Below are 23,566 nucleotides of genomic sequence, written 5' to 3' on the forward strand. Positions count from 1 at the left end.
TGGGTAGAAAGAAATGAGATGCAGCATCCAGTTCCTTGTTTCTTCCCTGGCTAGGAATCCTTTACACTTAAGATCCTCTATCTTCCAGATAGCCAATCATTGTCATGGGCACTAGAGATTAGTAAAGGATTAATCTGAAACTTTATTGGGTAATGGGCCTTAGTTGTACATTGCCTTATAGAGTTGTATCTAAGACCTTTCACATTACTTTGTGCTTGCCTTTTTATCTCAACATCAACCTAAGCTGACATCCCTGCACTGGTGCCAGACAAATAGAGTTGTCTTGGAGAAGGGAAGGTGTAGTAGAGATTCTAGGTAAGCCAAAGGCTCATCCCTGTGCCTTGGTAGGAAGCTTCACCCTCCTTTTTTATCAGCAAATGTGGCTGGACTTACTGTTTTTGGCATCTTTTGTTTGTTTGTTTGTTTGTTTGTTTGTTTTTGGCGTCTTAAAGCAAAGTTAAAAGTTTGTCCCCATCCTACATCTCATCACTAAGGAATTTGTGTGTGTGTGTGGGGGGGTGTTTTTTGCTTTTAAATAAATCTAACCTCTCTACACCACCTACTGCACTTTTAGCCACTTGGCTAGTTCTCTGGGCTTCAAAAGTATTTAGTGACAATGACATAAACCTTTCTTTATATATTCGACTCTCTTACATTTCCTTTTTTTTTTTTTTTTTTTTTACACTTCTGGTATCTTTTCTTGGGTGCAGGGAAATTTTGCGAAGAGCTAAGATAGACTTGGAGGTATATGCCGATGACAAGAGGAATTGGACTTTACCTTCAATGGAGAGTATTCTTACATATAGTTTAGGTATACAAAAATAATACTTGTTCAACCAAAGCTTTAGCTAATTTGTGATGCTGATTCTAAGAGTAAAGCTGAGAATTTTTAAAAATGTGACCAGTGGTCTTGGATACCCTTAACTGAGGATTGCCTTTTCTCTGGACTCTGAAATCTGCTGGCATTATTTTCTCATACTTACTTTCCCTTAACTTTGATTAGAGAAAATCTAGTTAGATGCTTTTCTTGGCTTATCTTCTCCCTGTATATTTAAGGCCTCTTTGGCCCTCCAAGTGACGTACCTTGCAGAAAAAGAGCTCTGCGATGCATTAGGACTATTCCAGTTGCTGAAAGGTGGCATGGCATAACGCAGGTTTTGGATTCAGATGGGCTAGAGCTAGGGCTAGGATTTGACTTCTCTGAGGATCATTTTCCATGTTTTAAAGGGAACATAGGAGGAGCTATTGTCAGGGTTGTTCTTGAAATTAAATATGATAGGTGTAGCACTTGGCACATAGTAGGTGTTCAGTGATATTCTGGGTGGAAGGTAAGAGCAATTTTAGGGATAGACGTTTTCCAGACAGACTAATGGGTTAAAATTCCTGAGGCTGACACATGATAGTCAGTGAGAAGTCAGAAATTGTAAAAGAACTGGTGATTAATGAATAGGCTGTAGCTAGCTTGCTATTCCTTGATGGCTGGCTGGCTTGTTGCTACAAGAAGAATAAAATAACTCCTAACATTCCTTCCTCCACTGCCACACAAGTTACATAGGTGATGATGTTAGTCATTGATTGATGGGCATCCTATGAGCCCTCAGTTCAGGACATTGCACACAGTAAGTCAGTACATGTTTGAGGGATGAGTACAGGGAGCTGCCATGATTGTGTAGCCTATTTATTCTACCATCTTTCTACTATCCTAAAAGAGGACAATGATTAAAGAATGTATGTGTCAGTAAATGTATCCTTTGGAGTTTTAGGTCAATACAGTTATTGTTACATTCTTAATTCAATAATTATTGAGAACCTATCACTTTGTTACCTGCAATATAACATTCCCATTCTTTTGGGTGCAAAGCCATCGGAAAAGTTCTACCTGTTGTTACACTTTCTGAATGTCATTTTAAATCCTGTCTGCCTTTTACCAACCCTCCAGACCACCCCTCCCACACACAAGTAATCTTCCTCTTCCACAGTCTTGTCTATTTCTTTTTGTATTACAGGGTGTCAGCAGATGGAACCAGATCCAGAGTGGTGCCTGTGATTCAAGTCAACTGCTGCCTTCACCAGAAAGAACCTCTGGCCTCTGGAAGCCTAGATTAAACAGCTTTCTCTGACAGCTCTTCCAACACAATCCTTGATTCTATCAGCACTGGAAACTTGAGAACCATCTCTAACCATCCCCACCCCCAGGTGAGGGGATGAAGGGGAGTTATTGAGAACATTACAGCTGCCCCCCAAGTCCATTTCCCCTCCTACTTTACCACAAATGTGACCGTGTTTCAGTTTTTACTTTGCAAAATAAATCAAACATGCCTAGTCCTCTGTGCTAGATATTGCAGGGAGTGGGAAGAGAAGAGATCAAGGAAGTGGAGAGCTAGGATGGAAATGAGAGGCAAGGTCTTGTGCAGGAAGCAGACAGCTGAGGTTCTGGGGTCAGGCATCTCTTTCTGAAGTGATGGGGAGTACATTGGAAATCAACCCTACTGTTAGAGAAAGCATGGTGTGATAGAAGGGTGTACGAATTGGATTCAAAATCTTGAACCAGCACTTACTCTTTGACCTTAAGTCACTTATCTTCTCTGACCTTAAAGTCTCCCATCTGTAAGATTAAGAGGTCTTTAAGGTCCCTCATAAACACTAGGACTGTGAAGAGATTCCAACAAGTGCCCCCCGCAGATTCTCTGCCCCAGCCCCAAAGTCGTTGAATTCATTTATTCTAATTGCTTGTCACCATTGTGGCGAGGCACGGTTTCCATAAAGTTAACCTCAGCAGTTGGAAGTTTTATTATTATTCCCATTTTATAGATGAGGAAATTGAAGCTTAGAATAAATTAAACAATCCACCCAAAATTCCACAGTGAATGGCAGACAGATCTAAGATTTACAGTGTCAGGTTCCAAGGACTATGCTCTTACCTCTTTTCTACCTGCCAGTAAAGACTATGTAAAAACCTATGGTTAAAAGGAAATGACTAGCTCCTCTTTCCCGTCCGTTTTTCTCCCACTGTCATTTCTCAGGCGTTTTCCTGCCCCTGTCCTCAAAGTTGCAGAATACGTTATTGCTACTTTGGGCTGGGATTTCAGGTTTCGGGATTGCGGGTGTGTGTAACAGTTTAGGTCTTCCGCTCACCCGGAACCACCCGCACCGCGGCTCGCGCTGTGTGGGGCGTACCTCTGCGGATTTCCTGAAGGCGGGCCCAGACTAGAGTGGCAGCCTCAGGAGCCCATAGGCATGGGCGGTGTTGGGCCAGCAGCCAATGAGGAATCCGGTGAAGGAGAAACGGCGACAATTTGTTTAAGGATGTAGGCACCGGTCTGAAGGAACATGGGGTTGTATCGCAGGTGGCGGCAGCTCCGGCTCCCGGTCTTGCAGATCTGCGGGCTACGCACGGTGCGTGAGGTACCCAAAAGTTACGAACCGCTCGAATCCAGCCCAGCTGGAGATGTAGGCTCTCAGCCCAGCCGGACACCCCTACCCCTGGACGGGCTTCCCAAGTCCTTAGGTGCAGCCATCTTTTCCCTAGGGTCAACGGGTGGCGGAACAAGGGCTCCCAGCCCTGTGTCACCCAGTCCTCTTTCAGACGAGGGATCGGGACCAAGACCACTTCCATGCCCTCATCTCCCACCAGCCCCAAGCCCAAAAAGGAATGATGGACCCTGTTACCTCCTAGCATCTTTCCCTCCAGGCAACGGTGCCGAACCCTCCACATTGGTTGGCAGAGCGGCTTGGCCTTTTTGAGGAGCTATGGACTGCTCAGGTGAAGAGGTTAGCGAGCAGGTCACAGAAAGAACGGCAGACTATTAAGATAACCCTCCCTGGAGGCCAAAAGGTGGACGCTGTGGCATGGAACACGACTCCTTACCAACTAGCCCAGCAGATGAGGTACCAGACCCACCAGGAGTATCCTGTCTCTGTACTTCGCAGGACTTGAGTGGGGAATGAAAATTCTGTTTGTTTCTCTTCCATTCTTCTCAAGATCGCCTTTTCCTGAGTTTTCATTTTTATCTGCATTAGTTTCAGAGTGCCTACCCTTCATTTATTATCCATCAGGAAAAGCAATTATAGATTTTGTTGCTCTGGTTACACCTTTCCCCATTTGCAAATTTGGAGTTGTTGAGAGATTAGTCCCTCTCTTCCCCTGTGGATTGTAACCATGTCTTTTTCTTTATCCTCACCCCTCCCTTCCACCAAGTTCAACAGTGGCAGATACTGTAGTGGCTGCTCAGGTGAATGGAGAGCTTTATGATCTGGAGCGACCCTTGGAGACAGATTCTGACCTCAAATTTCTGACATTTAGTTCTGCAGAGGGCAAAGCAGTAAGTTTCTTTGTTTTTGGGAATGCCATAACAACCAAACTAAGGGATATGTGTATATTTTAAAGATCTTATTTATTTGACAGCATGCACAAGCAGGGAGAGTGGCAGGCAGAGGGAGAGGGAGAAGCAGGCTCCCTGCTGAGCAGGAAGCCTGATGCAGGACTTGATCCCAGGACCCTGGGATCATGACCTTAGCCGAAGGCAGATGCTTAACTGAGCCGCTCAAGCGCCCCAATATGTATTTTTTAATTTAAAGGTTTACTTATTTTAAAAAGAGAAAGAGATGTGGGGAGGTACAGAGGGGCAGAGGGAGAAAGAGAGAATCCCAAGCAGTCTCTGCGCAGAGCACAGAGTCTGACACAGGGCTCCATTTCAGGACCCTGAGATCACAACCTGAGCCCAAACCATGAATAGGACACTTAACAAACTGCATCACTCAGGAGTACCTAAACTAAGTGATATTTAAGTAGACATATTTCTAGTATTTCTTTTGCCTCAGTTTCTCCATTTGCAATTAGGAGGGAGACATACCACAGATAGCTTGTCTTGACTAGCCCTGCCTAAGCTAGAAACTTATGAGGGACGCCTGGGTGGCTCAGTCAGTTAAGTGTCTGCCTTCAGCTCAAGTCATGATCCCGGGGTCCTGGGATTGAGGACTCAAGTCAGGCTCCATGCTCAGCAGGGAGCCTACTCTCCCCTTCCCCACTCTGCCTGCTTCTGCTCACGCTCTCTCTCTGTCAAATAAAAACGTAAAATCTTAAAAAACAGCTTATGATGAAAGTTTTCAGACTGGGTCTATTAAGTAGACATCATTTGTGCTAGTAGAGAGGAGGGATCATAAGCTGAAAATAGAAGGATATAATGCCAGTTCAGTCCATTTGATTTTATAGACATAAACATTATAAGTTATCTGTAGCATATATTTTTTAATTCTAACTTGGCTTCCACCGCTGACCTCCTTCCCACTTTGTCTTCTTCAGGTCAGCTTAGGTAATATGGACCTCATCTATTAGGATCCAGAAAAATGGAATTTTGTCACCTACAAGTGGTGACAAACCATAGAAAAGGGGTTGCATCACACCTGATTCCTGGGATAGAAAAAAATAGAACTCAAAGACCAAACAGAGCCCTATCTTAAGAAGGTAGTTTACTCTGAAGCCCTAAAGGGGGTTGTTATAGGACCAACAAAAGAAGATTCGGCTTGTGCTTTTGAGCTCCAGGACTGGGAAGCACCAAGGAGTGGCGCTGGGGGTTTTCTGTAGAAGAGCCATACTGATTTCACACCAGCTTCTCTGAGGGCTTGAGGGAGGAGGGTATGAATTCCTTACTTGTGAACCCAGGTGTTCTGGCACTCCAGCACCCACGTCCTTGGGGCAGCAGCTGAACAACTCCTTGGTGCTGTCCTCTGCCGAGGTCCAAGTACAGAATGTGGCTTCTACCATGATTTCTTCCTGGGAAAGGAGCGGTGAGTAGTGCAAGAAAAGAGAATGATTCTGGGGTGGTTTCTTTTTTAGATATTTAACTGTGTTTTATTTAATTTTTCAACTTTTTAGAGTATAATTCATAAAGTAATATATTTAAAGTGTATAGTGCTCACTTTGATAGCACCTATACTAGAGTGTGCAATGTGAGGGGAACCTGGCTGGCTCAGTCAGAAGAGCATGTAACTTCATTTTGGGGTTGTGAGTTCAAGCCCCATGTTGGGTGTAGAAATGACATAAACAAACAAACAAACAAACAAAATTTTAAATATAAAAAAGTGTACAACCTGATAATTTGATGTTTGTATACATTGTGAAAGGATTCTCACAATTGGGTTGATTAAGTGTGTGTATGTATAAATGCTTAAGGTTTACTCTTATAAATTTTAATATATAAACAAAACAGAATTATCAGTTATAGTCACCATACTATACATTAACTCCTCAAACCTGATTCATTTTATAACTGAGTGTGTACCCTTTCACAGGGGTGGTTTCTGCCCCCTTTTTCTGGGGTGTCAGGCATGTTCAGTTTGGAGGAGAACGTTTGGGGAAAGGCTTCTAAAGGCCTCAGCTGTGACATTGGTGCCATTTTCTCCACTGGTCTGTGCCTTTCTTTTCCTGTCTAGCTCTGCTTGAAATTCTCTAGTCTTTATGAATTCTTTAATTTTACTTCATCCTTCATTACTGTGGCTCCATTTTTGTCCATTCATATTGCCTGCGTCCAGCTTTTAATTTCATACATAGAGCTTTTGCTCCTGCTGGAAAATTTATACCTGATTTCCTAATTATGTTTTCTCTCAGTTTGTCTCTCTTTGCCAATAATTCTGAATGTCTCTGGAGAGCAGGATTTCACCTCCGATCAGCAGGTTTGGCACCAGGTGATGCTTTTCAGCAGATGCAGGCCAACCAACTATCTTCTTTTCAGGACAGTCCGGGGCTCAGAGCTGCCTGCTCTGGAGCAGATTTGCCAAGAACTTGTAGCTGCTGCTCACCCCTTCCGGAGGTTAGAGGTGTCCCAGGATCAGCTTCGCCAGCTATTCAAGGTAGGGTAGAGGGGCACACATTTAGGAGGAAGATCCAGAAGCATGAGGGAAGAGGTAGCTCTCTTCCAGGACATCTTTATGGGAATAAAGACTTATCCTCACTCTCTTTCCAGGATAACCCCTTTAAGCTTCGCCTGATTGAAGAGAAAGTGACAGGTCCCACAGCAACAGTATATGGGTGAGAGTTGTCAAAATGGACAGAAAGAGGGAGAGGCGGGATGCACCAAAGAAGCCCAGAGATGGGATGAGGGAAAGAAGGTAGAAAGTAATCTGTTCCTCCAGAAAAGGAATAGGAACAAGAAATAATTTTATCTCCCATTGTTCTTGCTCCCTCTGTAGAATAGTTCTTTACTTTCTTTCCTGTCTACTAAAAGCCGTGAGAGGGAGAAGACTAGAAGCTCAAGAATTTGAGAACCACTAAGTGGCCTCTTCTTTCTCCCAGGTGTGGCATGCTGGTTGATCTTTGCCGGGGCCCCCACCTTCGGCATACTGGACAGATTGGAGGACTGAAGCTGCTAACGGTCAGTTGTGAGGGCAGGGTTAGGTTGAGACTCCTGTGTTCACTGGGATAAGCTGAGGAATAGGGAAGATGATCTCTTAGCCCCTCTTTCCTCTTATAGCTGAATGAGGAATCCAGAAGGAGAAAGATTTTTCATTCGTACCTTCTGCAAACTCCCAGTCTGAAGGCAGATGCTGGGCACCCTGCTGGGGCCCAGAAGCCAATTCACATTCTGTAGTTGGACCTCGGTGGTAGGGAGATAGAGAGGGAATATGTGAACAAGTTGGACAAGGTCACATAGGGGAGGCTTCTGTGGAGAGAGGGTATATACAACACCATTTGAAAGGTGCAGGGAGTATACCGTAAGTTAAAGGCATGCTTTTTATGAAAATACTGTTCCTGGGTCAGGCAAGTTATTTATTAGGTGGAATGGGAGTTGGGAGCAAGGGGAGAGGCAGGTATATACAGCCAAAAGCCCTGGACTGAAAACCTAGCCATCTGTGCTTAGTCCTAGCTCTCCCACCAGTGAAGTATATGGCCTTGGGTGAATCTCCTTACTCATTTTCCCCATCTCAAAATAAGGTTATTGTTATTCTTTTCCTGCCAATAAATCCACATCACTGAGACAGAGTCAGTTAACACAGGAAAAAGTGTGAGGAAAAACTAAAAGTGCTATAAAACACAGGCAATTTCTTATTAAATTGTTCAAGAAAAGAGCAAGCAGAGGCATTTGAATTTCATGTGGCTAAGAAGAGTAGGACATAGTGTGGGAGATTGATAAGTGGATGGATAGATGGACATTTGACCAGAGCTTAGAGTTACTCCCATGAGCAGTCACTGATTAGAAGTTGGGGGATGCGGGAGCATCTCTAAGGCTATAAACATGGCAGGGAGTCTGGGGGGATAGTAGTCTGGTGAAGGCAATGGGAAACGGAGTGAACACTGAGACGGGACAATTGTGCTTAAGCTCAGTATCAGATTAGCATCATTGAAGGAGAGCTTAGGTGCCTGCAGTCCCACCCCCCCACCATCTTCCCTTTGACTCCCTGTGTCCTCTCATAGAACTCCTCATCCCTGTGGAGGTCTTCGGGTACTCCAGAGACACTGCAACGAGTGTCAGGGATCTCCTTTCCCACAGTAGAGGAGCTGAGGGCCTGGGAAGAATGGAAGGGGGAAGCGGAGTTACGGGACCACCGACGCATTGGGAAGGTACAGAGATTGGGAGAAGGGGAGTTGGTGTGAGGGAATCTGATGGCAAAGTTGGGAGCAGATTCCAAATCCAAGAGATTGAGCAGCTCCATCAGTTTCTTCTGGATTCCAAAGTCCTCACTTTCTCCCTTGAGTGACACTGCCATTCCTGCGCACAGGCACAGGAGCTCTTCTTCTTTCATGAACTGAGCCCCGGGAGCTGCTTCTTCCTGCCTCGAGGGACAAGGGTGTATAATGCACTGGTGGCTTTTATCAGGGTAAGGGGGACCCACGTGGAGAAGAAGGAAGTCCAGGGAGGAAATTGAGGCCCAGAAGAGGCAAGTGTTAAAAGAGCGAGATTAAACATAAACATTGTAAAGTGCAGGTGACCTTTAACAAGGTCCTAGGAATGTGTGGTCCACAGGATGGGAGTGCAGAAAGAGAATATGGTACTTAACAGATTGTGGCTAAGATCTCAGGAGAATCATATCCCTGCCACCCTGCCTCCTCCCCCAGTCACTCTGACCTGTGTCTATATCCTCCTCTGCAGGCCGAGTACACCCGTCGTGGTTTCTCAGAAGTGAAAACCCCCACACTGTTTTCGGCGAAACTCTGGGAACTGTCAGGACACTGGGAACATTATCAGGAAGATATGTTTGTCCTGCAGCCCCCAGGCTCTGACAGGCTTGCCAGCTCCCTGAGTGTCTGCTCTACCAGCCATTCCACAGACACGCTTGCCCTCAAGCCCATGAACTGCCCTGCACATTGGTGAGATAGGAGTCAGGAGGTCTAGGTCCTCCCAGGGCTGGGATAGGCAACCAAGTTGTCAAATATGAAGTAAGAGGAAGCACCTTGGCAGAGCCCTGGGACACCTGATTTGTGTTCTGAATCTGCCCTTCAGCTAACCATGTGGAGTTGGGAAAACCATCTTACCTCCCTAAGTCTTAGTCCCTTTGTGTAACGTCTGGAGTTTGGAACTGCTGTCCAAAGTTCCTCTTTCACCTCAGTCGCTGTAACAGAATAGCAGCACAGTAAATGAGGTCTGCTACTGTTGTTTCTAAGAAATGAACTTTCAAACAGGTCAGGTTCAAACTGTGCTGAGTGGGGTGGACAGGACTCAGTGGGAGGGCATGCCAAGGCTGGAGAGGTTGTTCAATAAGGGGCAGAGAGAGGAAGCAAGCACATTACATAGAGGGACGGTCTGCAGGGGCTACTTTTTCCTGTGGCCCTGACCCTCCCATACCCCATCTTTAGCCTGATGTTCGCTCACCGGCCCAGATCCTGGCGAGAGCTGCCTCTGCGACTGGCAGACTTTGGGGTCCTGCACCGGGCCGAGGCCTCTGGTAGTCTGGGGGGACTGACCCGGCTGCGGTGCTTCCAGCAGGATGATGCTCACATCTTCTGTGCACCAGATCAGGTGACCTTTCCCCAGCTCCACCAGAGCAGTTCTAAGCCACTTTCTGTGTTCCGTACGAACTGCCAACATTCCCAACTGCCAGTCGCCCTCTTCGTATACTACAACTTGGTTACATGGGAGCCCTAACCATTCTCTATGTTTTTGCCTTGTGTTTCCTCCCCCAAACTCCCATCATTCCTGCACTTGGTAGTGTACAGCTCACCCACTGTTTTTTCTGCCTCCAGCTTGAAGAAGAGATCCAAGGCTGTCTTGATTTCCTGCGTTCTGTCTATGCTGTCCTTGGCTTCTCCTTCCGCCTGGCACTATCCACCCGGCCGTCTGGCTTCCTGGGAGAGTCTTGCCTTTGGGACCAGGCTGAGCAGGTAAGCAGGTGAAGAGGCAGATAAACCACTCTATCATAGGGGTGGGGGAGATAGTAATCAGGGTCCTCCTTAGGGGCATATGCTAAGCAGGTCATTTGTTGGGGACTGGAAGGCTCTATTGCTCATAAACTCTAAGATGACACATTCCTCTCTTATCTCATTCCCTCTGAAAGGTCCTTCAACGGGCCCTGGAAGAATTTGGAGAACCCTGGGACCTCAAACCTGGAGATGGTGCATTTTATGGGCCTAAGGTATGTAGGGAACCCTGCTAAGAGTTTTATTTATTCATCTCTTGTTTTGTTTTATTACATATTTAATAGGCACAAAGGAGTATTTTTAAACTTGTCTAGGATATAAAGAAGAGCAGTATGTCTCCTGCCCACGTGGAGCTTATGATCTTGTGAAGGGTGTGGGAGGTAAATAGGCATTTTGGGGCCACCGAATCCACACTGTATAGGTATCAAGGAAGCATGTCACTCAGGAGGGTCAGGAAAGGCTTCTTGCGGGATAATAACCTGGAAGGTCATTATTGGCCAGGTACGGGAAATTCCAGAGCAGGCTGAGGGCAGGGTAAAAACTTGCAGGGCAAGCTGGAAGAAGTTAGGGGGAAAAAGGACTGGAAAGTGTCTGCTAGGTTCAGTGAAAAGGCTGTTAGATGTTGAAGGACCATTTTTGGTAAAGTAGGCTGGAGTTGGGAGTCAGAGGTGAAAAATGAACTTAACTCTTTTGAGAATTTTGGCTCTTGAAAAAGCAAAGGAGAGTAGCCAAAGGGGCCTGGGTAGTCAAAAGAGATTTTGATAAAGGGAGAAATTTGAGAATGTTTAAGTGTTCAGATGAAAGAGAATCTGTTTGGGTCTAAGAGAAGTAGAAGTTGTAGAGGGGTTTCAGTAGAGGGAATTTCCTGGTGAGGCTTGAGGAGTAGGATTGAGAGCCTTCAAGAGACCACCTTTGCCATTGTTCCGGAGGCAGGAAGAAAGGTGGGGGTACATGCAAGGAAGTCTAGGTGTGGTGACAGGAAATGGAGACATTTTTCCATCTCGTGACATCATTATCTGATTTCACTGTGAGATAGGAGACAGGATCATTTGCTGAGATGGGAGTAGGGCAGAGGGGGAGTTGGCAGTGAGGGCAATGACAATAGGAAGAAGAGAAAGCTTGAAAATCCTTGAGAACAGGACACAAAACTGACTTGGGCAGCAGAGGATTGCTAACAATAGCGAGGGCCCAGTTGAGGTTCAAAACAGGGACTAGCATGGTGGCAGCAGTCCCCATTTATGCATTTGTGTGGTATAGGACATGTTGGGCAGCTCTGAGGGGTTCTGTTGGAGGGCCAAGGAGGTGGGAGGCAAGAGTGCCACCAGGTTGGGGTATTGCCATGGAGATGTGACAGGAGAACAATGGTAGAAGGGAACCAGGTTCCATCTGCATGCGGAAAGAAAGGTGGGTAGGGGCTGTGAATGGGAAGGAAAAAGAGGAGTTAAGGAACCTAGAAATTGAAGAGCCATTGGTAGGAATAATTGTCAGAGCCAAAAGACCAAAAGATAGTAATCAGAGCAGGGTGTGTGATGCACTATTGCAGAGGTGCAGCCATTCTGAGCAATGACAAGATGAAGGCTGTATCCATGCATGAGTGCACATGAAGATCTTTGAGATGACAAGCTTAAGGAATTCAGAGGCCAGGGTGTGGGTGGGTCATTCATGTCGGTGTTGATGTCCCTTAAAGTTCTGCCATTACTGAGTAGAAAGAGCCACCGCTGGAGTGCCCAATGAGTGAATTAGAGTATATTATAGCTGTGTGATAAGTCTCCCTAAACAGCCTGGGATGTGGGTAGGTAGAGGGTGGGTGGTACATTCAGTAGAGGGTATATGCTGCTTCTGGTTGCTCTTCTGCCCTCCCGTCTGTCTCTTCCAGATTGATGTGCACCTCCATGATGCCCTGGGCCGGCCTCATCAGTGTGGCACAATCCAGCTTGACTTCCAGCTGCCTCTGAGATTTGACCTCCAGTACAAGGGGTACAGAACCTTGCCCCATCTCCTTTTCCCTTGGCTGCCAACAGAATAGGTGGAAATCAACTTTCCCCAAAAATGAAACCCCAATCCTCTACACCTTTGCTGGAGCTGAATATTTCTTGGAAACCTGAATATTTCTTGGAAACCTTTTGGGTGCACATTTTCTGCACTTTCTTTATTCCATTCATCTCCCTTTTTCCCTCCAAGGCAGGCGGGAGTCCTGGAGCGTCCAGTCCTCATTCACCGAGCAGTGCTAGGTTCTGTGGAAAGGATGTTGGGAGTGCTGGCGGAAAGCTATGGGGGAAAATGGTGAGACCGCTGGCCCCAGATTTCTGTTAGTGCATGCTCCAGATCCTGGTCTCCTCAGACTCCCTCTTCCATTTTCCTCTCAAGTCGACTCTGTAGCCACACTCATGGTCAAAGCCAGAGTAAATAGCTTGCCTTCCTCTTGTCTCCACCAGGCCATTGTGGCTGTCGCCGTTCCAGGTAGTGGTCATCCCCGTGGGAGCTGAGCAAGAGGAATATGCCAGGGAGGTGAGGGGAAGCAGGGCTGTGTGCACAGGCGCTGAAGCAGGACTAGCTGTAGTCCAGGGCTGAGCAATGGGTAGGCCGGGGTGGGCTATTCACACAGACTAGCACTTGGAGCCCAAGGCTGGGCTCAAATGGTTGCCAGCCTTTATGCTAGAAATTCCACATCGAGAGATGCCTGTGGAGATCCGTGAAAATTAAACAAATTAACAAATGTTAAACTCTGACAGCAGAGTACTTGGCACAAAAGGGGCTTAGAGAAATGTTGGTTTTGTGTTTGCTTTCTAGAGAGAAGTAAGAATATGGATGGTACCAGAGTCAAGTAGCTGGTTGGGTGGCTCTGTGGCTACAGCAGGCAGAATTGGGGAATTGGTGACAAGCTTGCCTCCAGAAGGAGGCAGACCAAACTACAGGGCTAGGGAGGGGCCTTGGTGTAGAGATGAACAAGGAGTGGTTGTCCACAGGAAATGAGAGGCTTAAGGCAGAGGACGGAGGAACAGATCCAGTGCATGGAGAAGATTGGTTTTAGACTATTCTAGCTCCTCAGCTTTCAGTTCCTGTCATCAAACCTCTGCCTCTCTGCCCCAGGCACAGCAGAGGCTACAGGCTGCAGGACTGGTTTGTGACCTGGACGCCGACTCAGGACTGACCCTCAGCCGGCGAGTCCGCCGGGCTCAGCTCGCCCACTACAACTTTCAGTTCGGTAAGAAACCAACAGCACATGCACTCGGAGCCCTGCACTCTCCCACTGGCCTCTTGCACTGCTCTTTCCTATTAAATTTGGTCATCTGCATATTTGGGTTAATTACTGAACTGGATTCAGGACACCTGAGCCATTTGGACCCTAGGGTCCTTCACCGCCCTGGCAACCAGTTCTAATCCTCAGAAGAATTTTTCTTTTTTCCTACTACTGATTTATTCTTTGCATTTGTGCCAAGTCATAGAGAATTATGTCACAGGCACGAAAAGCACTTTTTTACTAACACGTAGTATAGAATATTCTCAGCAGAACAAAAAATATATATAAAATCACAGACATTTGAGAAAACATTTGATGAGATTTAGGTTATTACAACATATGGTAAATAGTGAGCACCTTCAAGACTAAGGCTGGGGTTTTTATGTAGCCAGCCAGTATTTGAATTTTACCTGCTGGGCCCATATTTTCAGACATCTCCACTAAAGTGCCCCCCCCCTTTTTTTTAAGATCTTTTTTTTATTAATTTATTCATGAGAGACACAGAAAGAGAGGCAGAGACACAGGCAGAGGGAGAAGTAGGCTCCATGCAGGGAGCCTGATGTGGGACTCGATCCCGAGTCTCCAGGATCACGCCCCAGGCTGCAGGCGGCGCTAAACCGCTGCGCCACTGGGACTGCCCTAAAGTGCCCCTTAATCTTGAGCTGGGATAGTGTGAACCACATTGGCTCTGGGGATATTGCCCAAAGCTATCAGCATTTTGCTGCAAAAATAGCATTTCTTTTTAGACTCACATTTTATCCTTTTAATTTTTGTATATTTTGCTGGTTATTCTTAATTATATACATAGTAACTTTAACATTAATCTTATTTTTTTTTAAGATTTTATTTATTCCTGAGAGATAGAGAGAGGCAGAGACACAGGCAGAGGGGGAAGCAGGCTCCATGCAGGGAGCCCGATGTGGGACTCCATCCCATCCCGTGTCTCCAGGACCACGCCCTTGGCTGAAGTCGGCGCTAAACCGCTGAGCCACTGGGGCTGCCCCATTAATCTATTTTTTTAATTAAATTAAAAAAATTTTAATTGTAGTATAGTTGACACACAATGTTACGTTAATTTCAGGTTTGCAGCATAATGATTTGATGCGTCTATACATTACTAGGTGCTCATCACAATAAATGTAGCTACCATCTATCTGCATATAATGTTATATTATTGACTATCTCTATGCTATATGTTTCATCACTGTGGTTTACTTATTTTATAATTGGAAGTTTATATCTCTATTCCCCTTCACCTATTCTGCCCATGCTCCTACCCTGCTCCCCTCTGGCAACCATCACTTTTTTGGTTCTCTGTATTTATGAGACTGTTTCTGTTGGGAGAGAGTGTGTTTGTATTCATTTGTTTTGTGTTTTAGATTCCATGTAAAAGTGAAATCATACAGGGTACCTGGCTGTATCCATGTGTCTGTTGATGGCCACTTGGGGTTGCTTCCATATATTGGCAATATATATTTTTAAGATTTGTTTATTTGTGAACCCTCCATCCTGTTTTCTGTAGTAGCTGCACCAGCTTGCATTCCCACCAAGGGTCCCTTTTCTCCCCATCCTTGCCAACACGTGTTATTTCTTGTCTTCTTTATGACGGAGAGACAGAGAGAGAGAGAGGCAGCAGCGCAGGCAGGCAGAGACTCAGGCAGGCAGAGGGAGAAGCAGGCTTCCTGCAGGGAGCCCGACATGGTACTCAACATGGGACTTGATCTTGGGTCTCCAGGATCATGCCCTGGGCTGAAGGCGGCACTAAACCGTTGAGCCACCCAGGCTGCCCCTCTTGTCTTCTTGATACTAGCCATTCTGACTGGTGTGAGGTGATAACTCATGTGGTTTTGATTTGCACTTCTGTGATAATTAGTGTTGTTAAGCATCTTTTTAAGTGCCTGGTGGCCATCTGTATGTCATCTTTGGAAAAATGTCTATTTAGGCCCTCTGCCTATTTTCAACTATGACTGTTGGGGGTTTTTTGGTGTTGAATTGTAGGAGTTCTTTATATATTTTGAATATTAACCTCTTACCAGGTATATCATTTGCCAATATCTTCCTCCATTCAATAGGTTGCCTTTTCATTGTGTTGATAGTTTCCTTTGCTATGCAAAGCTTTTTTAGCTTGATGTGGTCTCAGTAATTTATTTTTGGTTTTATTTCTCTTGCCTGAGGAGACACATCCAGAATAAAGTTGCTAATGCCGGTGTCCAAGATATCACCACCTATGTTTTCTTCTAGGAGTTTTATGGTTTCAGGAAAACAGTTTTCTTTTTTTTTTTAAGATTTCTTTTAATTTTTTTTTTTAATTTATGATAGTCACACACAGAGAGAGAGAGGCAGAGACACAGGGAGAGGGAGAAGCAGGCTCCATGCACCGGGAGCCCGATGTGGGATTCGATCCAGGGTCTCCAGGATCGCGCCCTGGGCCAAAGGCAGGCGCTAAACCGCTGCGCCACCCAGGGATCCCAGGAAAACAGTTTTCATCCTAGCTTTTGATGTCTGTTAGGTTAATTAACCAAAGGAGCATTACAGAGAAAGGGACAGGACAAATTAATAAGGTGTTAATTAGTTAGCTTTGTTTATTCTACACCCAGAGGGAGTCAACCCTAAGGAATGATGAGAAAGACCTTGAGTAAACTCAGGCCACCTTGTTCCTTTTTTTCATTTCTCCACTCAGAGCTCTGTCTTGAAGACAAGGAACAGAAACGCCTCTTACTAAGGTTACTCAGTTCTCTCGTTTTACACTCTCACTCACCCAATGGCACTTAGAGCAAGTTGCCCCATTACCCCCTGGACTTGCCTTGAGCTTTGTGCCCCTACCACCTTCCCCTCTCTCTAATGTCCAAACATACAGTTTCTGAGTCTGCTTCTTGGTCTGTTTGTCTTTCTCTGGCTTACCCCACTATCTGTACTCCCTAGGCTCCTTACTAAAAGTGCTAAGGCATGTGGAGCATGTCTGGAACATTTCCTTATTTCATCAGGATGATCGGGGAACTGGAGAGCAGGAGGCATCTAAGTATCTCCTTTTCCTGAACTATATCTGGGCTGTGCTCTCACTCTTCCTAAAGATTCAGGTCTCTTGAATGTTTGCATATTCCATGTGGATAAGTGTACCCTGACAATCCCAAACCTCCCCTCTTCCTGCAGTGGTTGGCCAGAAAGAGCAGAGTAAGAAAACAGTGAACATTCGGACTCGAGATAACCGCCAGCTCGGGGAGCGGGACTTGACTGAGGCTGTGCAACGGCTGCTGGAGCTCCAGAACACCAGGGTCTCAGATGCTGAGGAAGTGTTCTGAGCTTTTGTGTATGGATGCGGCAGGAGCTGCCTGCCTCCCTCCATGCAGGAGAGCTACCTCACTGCCAGAATCTAGAGGCACCCCCCCCCCAAACCCCCTCAGAATCATGTGGAGGCATGAGTTTGCTCTCCTGGAAAGTCATTTGATGTGGGGAATGCTGTAGCTGTTTGGATGTGGGGAGAGTGAAAGTATAAAGAATAAACTTGAAGCTCTCAGGTATGTGTCTTCATCTTCATCTCTGACTCCTAAGCAGAGGATAAAAGGGAGTTTAACTCTGCCTCTCTCTTTTGTCCAGGGGCCCTGGCGAAACAGAGAGGAGGTAGCCGTGGCCTCTCACCAGTAGGGGGCTTTTGGGGTAGCTGTCCTGTCCCCCACCCTGGACTCCTTCGTACCCTGTTTCCTCAACCCCAGTCTAGCAGGTTGTACTGCTCCACAGCGGGCAGCATGCACAGAGGAACTGAGGCGTAAAATGACATCTCAACATCTTTTTTTTTTTTTTTTTTTAAGATTTTATTTATTTACTTGAGAGAGAGGGTGCCCAAGCCAGGGGGAGGATCAGAGGGAAAGCAGACTGCTCACTGAGCAGGGAGCCCAACTCTGAGCTCAATCCCAGCATGCTGAAATCCTGACCTGAGCCAAAGGCAGACAGACACCTAACCAACTGAGCCACCCAGGTGCCCCATGTCTCACCATCTCTTACTCCATGAGTTTCAGAATCCATTTCTCTGGGGATCAGAAGAATGCTCTCCTCCCCTCAGCTCTGTTCTCCTCAGTCCTCTTAGGAGGCTGCAGGGTGAATTTGGGAGGAGTGGCTGCCAGAGGAGGAGCAGCTGGGACTGAGTCATGGCAGGAAATAGGAGGGAGGGAGTTATCCCCAGATAGCCGTATAAAAGGAGAAGGAACCAGCCCTAAGGTTCACAACAGCCGTAACAGCAACTGGAGAAGCAGGCTCCCAGTAGCCCAGCCCTTCAAATCCAGATCTACCTGAGACGACCCACCTCCTGGGTGCCACTGGCCAGTCTTTGCCCCAGGATGGGGACCATGTCCGGAGCAGCCTTGGTCTTGGCCTGTCTGGCTGTTACTTCTGTAGCCTCTGCAGGAGGTGAGTTGGGGTTGGAGCCAGCTCTTGGGAAGAGGCCCTGGCCAGTGTGGGCCTGGAGCCAGGGGCCAGTCATCCCCTAAATGGTTCATCACCAGCAGGGTGATTGTATACTTGGCCTTGCATTTCTGAGCAGACTTAGGGTGGGCCTGGGCCCTAGAGCCTTTAACCAGGGAGGGGAGCAGGTGCACCAAAGGAGAGCAGTTCCTAGAGATTGCTGCCGGGAGACATGAAATTGAAGTCAAATGGACAGCTCTTCAGTAGGCAGGTGGATTCCCAGAGTGAGGGAGGTTCTGCCTCAGGAAGATAGATACAGGGCCATCAGGCAGAGGAGGGAGAAGGAATGGGACCCCCAGGCGGCTCAAAACTGGTTTACTGACCCAGAGAGCCTTGGCTGACTCCTTGCCCGGTTAGGAGAGGAGTTGAGAGGGTGTCCATCCACAGGGGATCAGACGCAGTCACTGACACCTCTGCTGGATGCTGGACAAAATGCTTCCAAGGGAAACTTGATATTTGGTCCGTATCTCTGTAAAACCCGTGTCATTGTCCCGCCTACATGCTAGTCTTCTATGACAGATCAGCTACAGACGATTCCTTTCCCTGTGGCTATGGGGCGATTTGCCTCAGAAATTCTGAGTCCTCCCACTCTCCAGGTCCTAAATTGAGACCTAAGCTAAGGAGGATCTGAGACCAGCTGTAGGGGAGGCACAAAGTTCAGGGTGGGCTTCTTATCAGGAGGCCCACAGATGTTTAAAGGGCCTAAGGAGGTGAGCAAAGGAAGCCCCAACCACTTCAAAGTCCAGAGAGAGGCTGAGAGGAAGCAAGCCCAGAAGCCCTGAGGGAGAGACACTGACAGGAGATTGGGGCCTCCACCACCCCACACCCCCTACCCTTAACCCAATATGTCCCATTCCCTTTAGTCTAGACTCAGGAGACCCAAGGCTTTGAGCCTGGTGGAGGTGAGGCTGTCTCAGAACCCGATTGGTCATGCCTAGGTCGGTTTGGGTGGAGTGGATCCATCCGGAGACAAGGGATAGGAGGAATACAGAAGGGCTTCTGGTGTCTTAGTCATCTTGTCTACACTCTTGACATCTACTGTCCTTGTATCCTGTGCTTGGAGCCAAGAAAGGGCTCCTCAAAACCACCCATGATTCACCCTTCGTCTCCCAGGCTCCAAGGCTCCAGGGAAGAGGGAGATGGGGCCTGAGCCCCTTGCCTATCACATTCAAGAAGGTAAGAGTGTGGGGGAGCATGGGATGGGGGACCAGGAGAAGCTCAATTCTGACCATCTCCCTCTTACCTCTAGTTGGCTATGCAGCACCCCCCTCCCCACCCCGGACCCAAGCCCTCTCCTTGGATCACCCTGCTACCCCTCAGCATGACTTTCACTCTGTGGGACAGAGTGAAGGTAAGTCCAGCACGCACCCTCACACCCTTTCCAGTTACCCCTCCCAGGTTTCTAGTCTGGACCACTTCCTATTCTCCAGGTGGGGAGCGGGAGAAGGCCCTGCCCACTCCTTGCCCTGATTAGAAGAAGGGGTGGTCTGCTCACACACTTCCCCTTCTGTAGTGCAGCCCCTTCCCTCTCTAGAAGCTGTCCGTGCTCCAGAGGAGGAGCTGCCCCCTCGCCAGCTCCCTGTGGAAAAGAAAGGTGAGTTCTTGCCCATTTCCTCCCTCTCAGCCCACAACCATCTTACTGACCTCAGTCTGATCCTTGCTTCTTCGTGCCTTCATTCCTGTCTTGTAGTGGATCCCCCTCTCCCTCAGGAAGCCATCCCCCAAGAAGAGCTGCCCCGTCCCCAGGTCCCTGTTGAACAGGAGGAAAGTAAGTGACTCCCTCTCCTCTTTACCTCCTGCCTGTCGAGCATGGGCTTTGTAGGCTCTGCCCCTCACTAGCTGTGTAAGTTTGGGTAAGTCACCTCTCCAAGCCTTAATTTCCTCATCTGTAAAAATGAGGAAATACGACCTATTTTATAAAGTTATGAGATTAAATGGCATAAAAGTAGCATTTATTTTTCACTTGCTTCTGTACTGACTTCCTCTTCATGAGTGGTAACTGGCCAGGTCCCCCTCTTCGAGCCCATCCCAACTTGGCTTCTGCTTACACATCCCCTTCTATCCCAGTAGACCCACCTTTCCCACTTCAAGAGGAAATGACCTTCCCATCTAAGCAGAGAGAGGGTGAGTGACAGCTCCTGTCTGGTCTGTCCATCCCTCTGCTTTAGTGCTCAGGATCCTGGGGAGGGAGGGCAGGAGCTGGTGTGTCTTGTAGGGGCTATAAAGGTAACATGTTTCTTGCCCCAGTTCTCTTTCCTTTCCATCAGTCATTCTGAAGGTTAAAGCCACCAGTTCATTTCTATGTCTTTCTCCCCCATATCTTCCCAACCCTTTCTCATTAACCCCAATTTCCTTTAATCCTACCAGCTCATTCAGACTTTCTCTGCCTCCCTACTCATTCCCTTTTCTTTTTTTTTCTTTTCTTTTTTTTTTTCATTCCCTTTTCCATGGTGTTTTTCCCGTTCTAGAAAAGCCAGCTCCTCCCATGGACTGGAGCTCTCCTGAGCCTGAGTCTTGGAATCCAGCCCAACACTGCCAACAGGGCCGACCCCGAGGGGGCTGGGGCCACCGGCTGGATGGCTTCCCCCCTGGGCAGCCATCTCCAGACAACGTGGACCAGATCTGCCTTCCTAATCGTCAGCGTGTGGTATATGGCCCCTGGAACCTGCCACAGTCTGGCTTCTCCCACCTTACTCGCCAGGGTGAAACCCTCAATTTGCTGGAGACTAGATATTCCCGCTGCTGCCGCTGTCACAGCCACACAAACCGCTTGGACTGTGCAAAACTCGTGGTAAGGATTGGGCTGTTGATGCCAGGGGTGTCTTTTAACCTCCAGACGGTATGTGTGTGTTTGAAGGACTAGAGGCCTAGGCCTGGGTATGTAGGAAACTCAGGTCCCTTTTCTTGGCCCTCCCTTGGGCCTCCCCAGTGTGCTGGGAGGGCAGAGGACAGCCTCTGTGTCTTTCTTATCTACCTGTCCAGGGTCCTTTTCTGGAACCTGGGAGGAAGACAGGAATGTGGACAATGGGCTGCTGGGCTGATCCATCCCTCTTGCTCTAGTGGGAGGACGCAATGACCCGATTCTGTGAGGCCGAGTTCTCGGTCAAGACCCGACCCCACCGGTGCTGCAAACAGCAGGGGGAGGCTCGATTCTCCTGCTTCCAGGAGGAAGCCCCCCGGCCACACTACCAGCTCCGGGCCTGCCCCAGCCACCAGCCTGGTATTTCCTCGGGCCCTGAGCTGCCTTTCCCCCCGGGGGTACCCACACTGGACAACATCAAGAACATCTGCCACCTAAGACGCTTCCGTTCTGTGCCACGCAACCTCCCAGCTACTGACCCCATCCAAAGACAGCTGCAGACATTGATCCAGCTAGAGGGGGAGTTTCAGCGCTGCTGTCGGCAGGGAAACAACCACACCTGTACATGGAAGGCTGTAAGTGGGTGTCCCAGTCCCAAGAGCCTGTCTGCCTGCCTGCCTGTCTCCGACTTCTGATCCTGCTGGTCCGTTCATCCATGCGCCTCCCCATGTGAGCACGTCTGCCCGTTCATCTTCTTGCAAGTGTCCGTCCATCCATTGTATTGGTCATCTAAGTCTGTTCATCTTGAGCCTTCATCCTGTACTCCTGGCCTCATCCACCCGTGATCCTACACATGTACCCATGTGTCACCCATCCATCCAGCTCTGGTTTATCTGACCCCCTTGTCTACCATCCCAGCTCATCTCCTGTGGTCAGCTCCAAGCCTCATTTGTGCTTCCATCCTTCTGCCTCCCCAACACCATACATCCACAGCTGCCAAATCCTTGCCCTCTGGTTCTTTGCCCTTCCCTTTAGGCACCTGTGGCCAGGTCCCTCATCTCATAGCATAGGGCAGTAAGGGGAGCAGAGGGTCAGAAGAGAAGGAACCAAGCGTGCAGGCATCTGACTTCCCTTTCTCTGGCCCACAGTGGGAGGAAGCCCTTGATGGATACTGTGATCGGGAACAGGCTATAAAGACCCACCACCACTCCTGTTGCCACCACCCTCCTAGCCCTGCCCGTGATGAGTGCTTTGCCCGTCAGGCGCCATATCCCAACTATGACCGGGACATCCTGACCCTTGATTTCAGCCAGGTTACCCCCAACCTCATGCAACATCTCTGTGGAAATGGAAGACTTCTCACCAAGCAGTGAGTCTTGCCCAATTCTTCCTCAACTCTCTTCCCTTCCCCCAAACCTCTCCTCTGGGGCACCCTCTGGGGCATTCTTGTTAGGAGCAAAACCATAATCTCCACCATTTTGATGCCTAGGAATGCCTAAAGACCCTGACCCCTTCCTCTTTCCCATCAATATAGTAAACAGATTCCTGGGCTGATCCGGAACATGACTGCCCACTGCTGTGACCTGCCATTTCCAGAGCAGGCCTGCTGTGCTGAGGAGGAGGTGAGTGGGGGCAGCAGGAGGTCATAGTTTCCAAAGAAAGGCAGAGGAGTGGGGAGAGAAGGCTAGAACTGCAGGCTACCCCTTCTCTTTAATACCTCAGACCTGCCCACAGAAAGAACTAGTGGAGAAGATCTTTTCTTGATTCCAGAAATCTTCATTCCTGACCTGATCTGCTCCCCACCTCTGGGTTCTTATTACACTTTTTCTGGGCCTCAAGCTTCAGGCATTTCCAGATGTGCCCTTATATCTGTCACAAGGAATCTAGCTGTGCAAGGCAGCCTTGCACTCTCTCTGGGCTCCAAGGAGGCAGCACTAGAAGTTGAGGGAAGGGGAACTTTGAACACCGAAGTATTGATGCTTGACCTCAGACACCTCCCACCCCATCATCTCTGCTTTACTTTTCTCTTTCAGAAATCGGCCTTCATTGCAGACTTGTGTGGTTCCCGACGTAACTTCTGGCGAGACTCTGCCCTCTGCTGTAACCTGAATCCTGGAGATGAACAGACCAACTGCTTCAACACTTATTATCTGAGGAATGTGGCTCTAGTGGCTGGAGACAATGGGGATGCCAAGGGTCAGGGGGAGAAGGGCCAACTCGGGGAAGAAATATCAGCCCCACCCCTGAGCCCAAAGAAGAATGAGTCACCCCAGAGCCTTGGAGGATCAGATTGGGGGAACCCCACCCTCCTTGAACACTCATTACAGTAAACACCTCTTGGATTTGGCATCCTCATTGTCTTTAACATCTCACATACAAACACACCCTCCTAAGCCTGCTTGGATTTTCTTCAGTGACTGGCCCCTGAGGCCCACTGCCCTGCCCCTACTGACTGAGCAGAACCATTCCATAGGCTATGATGGTACCATAACTAAACGGCTTAACTTCACTATTTGTCATCTTGAACTTATTCACATACTTCAAAAGGAGAGCCACCTTGTTAGCTAGCTATCATCATTTAAAGAAAAACATATGGTTTTGTGTCTTTGGTGAGCTCCAAAAGTACCACAGCCCAGCCTAATATTTTTTACTTTGTTTTACTTGGGGGGAGGAGGAGCAGAGAGAGAGAGAGAGAATCTTAAGCAGACTCTGCTGAGAG

At 47.9% G+C, this 23,566-nt stretch overlaps 2 protein-coding genes and 1 long non-coding RNA gene across 7 annotated transcripts; 2 read left to right on the plus strand and 1 right to left on the minus strand.

Annotated features, from left to right (window-relative positions):
- Nucleotides 1-3,247: 3,247 nt before the first annotated feature.
- On the plus strand, nucleotides 3,248-17,110 carry TARS2 (threonyl-tRNA synthetase 2, mitochondrial). 3 transcript variants are annotated; one of them, XM_025453137.3, is made up of 18 exons: nucleotides 3,248-3,396; nucleotides 3,692-3,888; nucleotides 4,199-4,322; nucleotides 5,663-5,787; nucleotides 6,732-6,849; nucleotides 6,963-7,027; nucleotides 7,292-7,370; nucleotides 8,411-8,557; nucleotides 8,716-8,814; nucleotides 9,087-9,304; nucleotides 9,791-9,953; nucleotides 10,178-10,315; nucleotides 10,489-10,566; nucleotides 12,228-12,328; nucleotides 12,533-12,634; nucleotides 12,787-12,859; nucleotides 13,442-13,556; nucleotides 16,743-17,110. In XM_025453137.3, the coding sequence occupies exons 1-18, from the start codon at nucleotides 3,331-3,333 to the stop codon at nucleotides 16,889-16,891; spliced, it is 2,157 nt and encodes a 718-aa protein (XP_025308922.3). In that variant the 5' UTR covers nucleotides 3,248-3,330; the 3' UTR covers nucleotides 16,892-17,110. The 3 variants fall into 3 exon arrangements, 2 of the variants coding, with proteins under 2 accessions (XP_025308922.3, XP_048951851.1); XM_049095894.1 differs by having other exon boundaries at nucleotides 3,258-3,405; XR_007403135.1 differs by lacking the exon at nucleotides 16,743-17,110 and having other exon boundaries at nucleotides 3,256-3,405; nucleotides 12,537-12,634; nucleotides 13,442-13,509.
- Nucleotides 5,193-9,948, minus strand: LOC112664011 (uncharacterized). Of its 3 annotated transcripts, none has more exons than XR_004806365.2 (4): nucleotides 9,807-9,948; nucleotides 9,470-9,546; nucleotides 5,651-5,773; nucleotides 5,193-5,328 (listed from the first exon to the last, which is right to left on the minus strand). It is a non-coding gene; the product is annotated as an uncharacterized LOC112664011 (long non-coding RNA). The 3 variants fall into 3 exon arrangements; XR_007403136.1 differs by lacking the exon at nucleotides 5,193-5,328 and adding an exon at nucleotides 9,063-9,166 and having other exon boundaries at nucleotides 5,457-5,773; XR_003139466.3 differs by lacking the exon at nucleotides 5,193-5,328 and having other exon boundaries at nucleotides 5,457-5,773.
- Nucleotides 17,111-17,256: 146 nt separating the features above from the next.
- ECM1 (extracellular matrix protein 1) lies at nucleotides 17,257-23,356 on the plus strand. The gene is given in 11 exon segments (XM_025453138.3): nucleotides 17,257-17,993; nucleotides 19,161-19,223; nucleotides 19,297-19,398; nucleotides 19,561-19,641; nucleotides 19,738-19,815; nucleotides 20,516-20,838; nucleotides 21,108-21,482; nucleotides 21,996-22,216; nucleotides 22,382-22,469; nucleotides 22,881-23,058; nucleotides 23,061-23,356. Coding segments are annotated over 11 exon segments (1,629 nt in total). The 5' UTR covers nucleotides 17,257-17,923; the 3' UTR covers nucleotides 23,111-23,356.
- Nucleotides 23,357-23,566: the final 210 nt, after the last annotated feature.

Source organism: Canis lupus, chromosome 17 (assembly GCF_003254725.2).
Source record: "Canis lupus dingo isolate Sandy chromosome 17, ASM325472v2, whole genome shotgun sequence".
Taxonomy (NCBI): domain Eukaryota; kingdom Metazoa; phylum Chordata; class Mammalia; order Carnivora; family Canidae; genus Canis; species Canis lupus.

Excerpts from the sequence above, each read along its gene's own strand:
- TARS2 (XM_049095894.1), top strand. The coding sequence starts at position 3,331 with ATGGGGTTGTATCGCAGGTGGCGGCAGCTCCGGCTCCCGGTCTTGCAG. Across the intron at positions 8,815-9,086 it reads CACTGGTGGCTTTTATCAGG|GCCGAGTACACCCGTCGTGG; the intron begins GTAAGGGGGACC and ends CCTCCTCTGCAG. Across the intron at positions 10,567-12,227 it reads GTGCATTTTATGGGCCTAAG|ATTGATGTGCACCTCCATGA; the intron begins GTATGTAGGGAA and ends TGTCTCTTCCAG.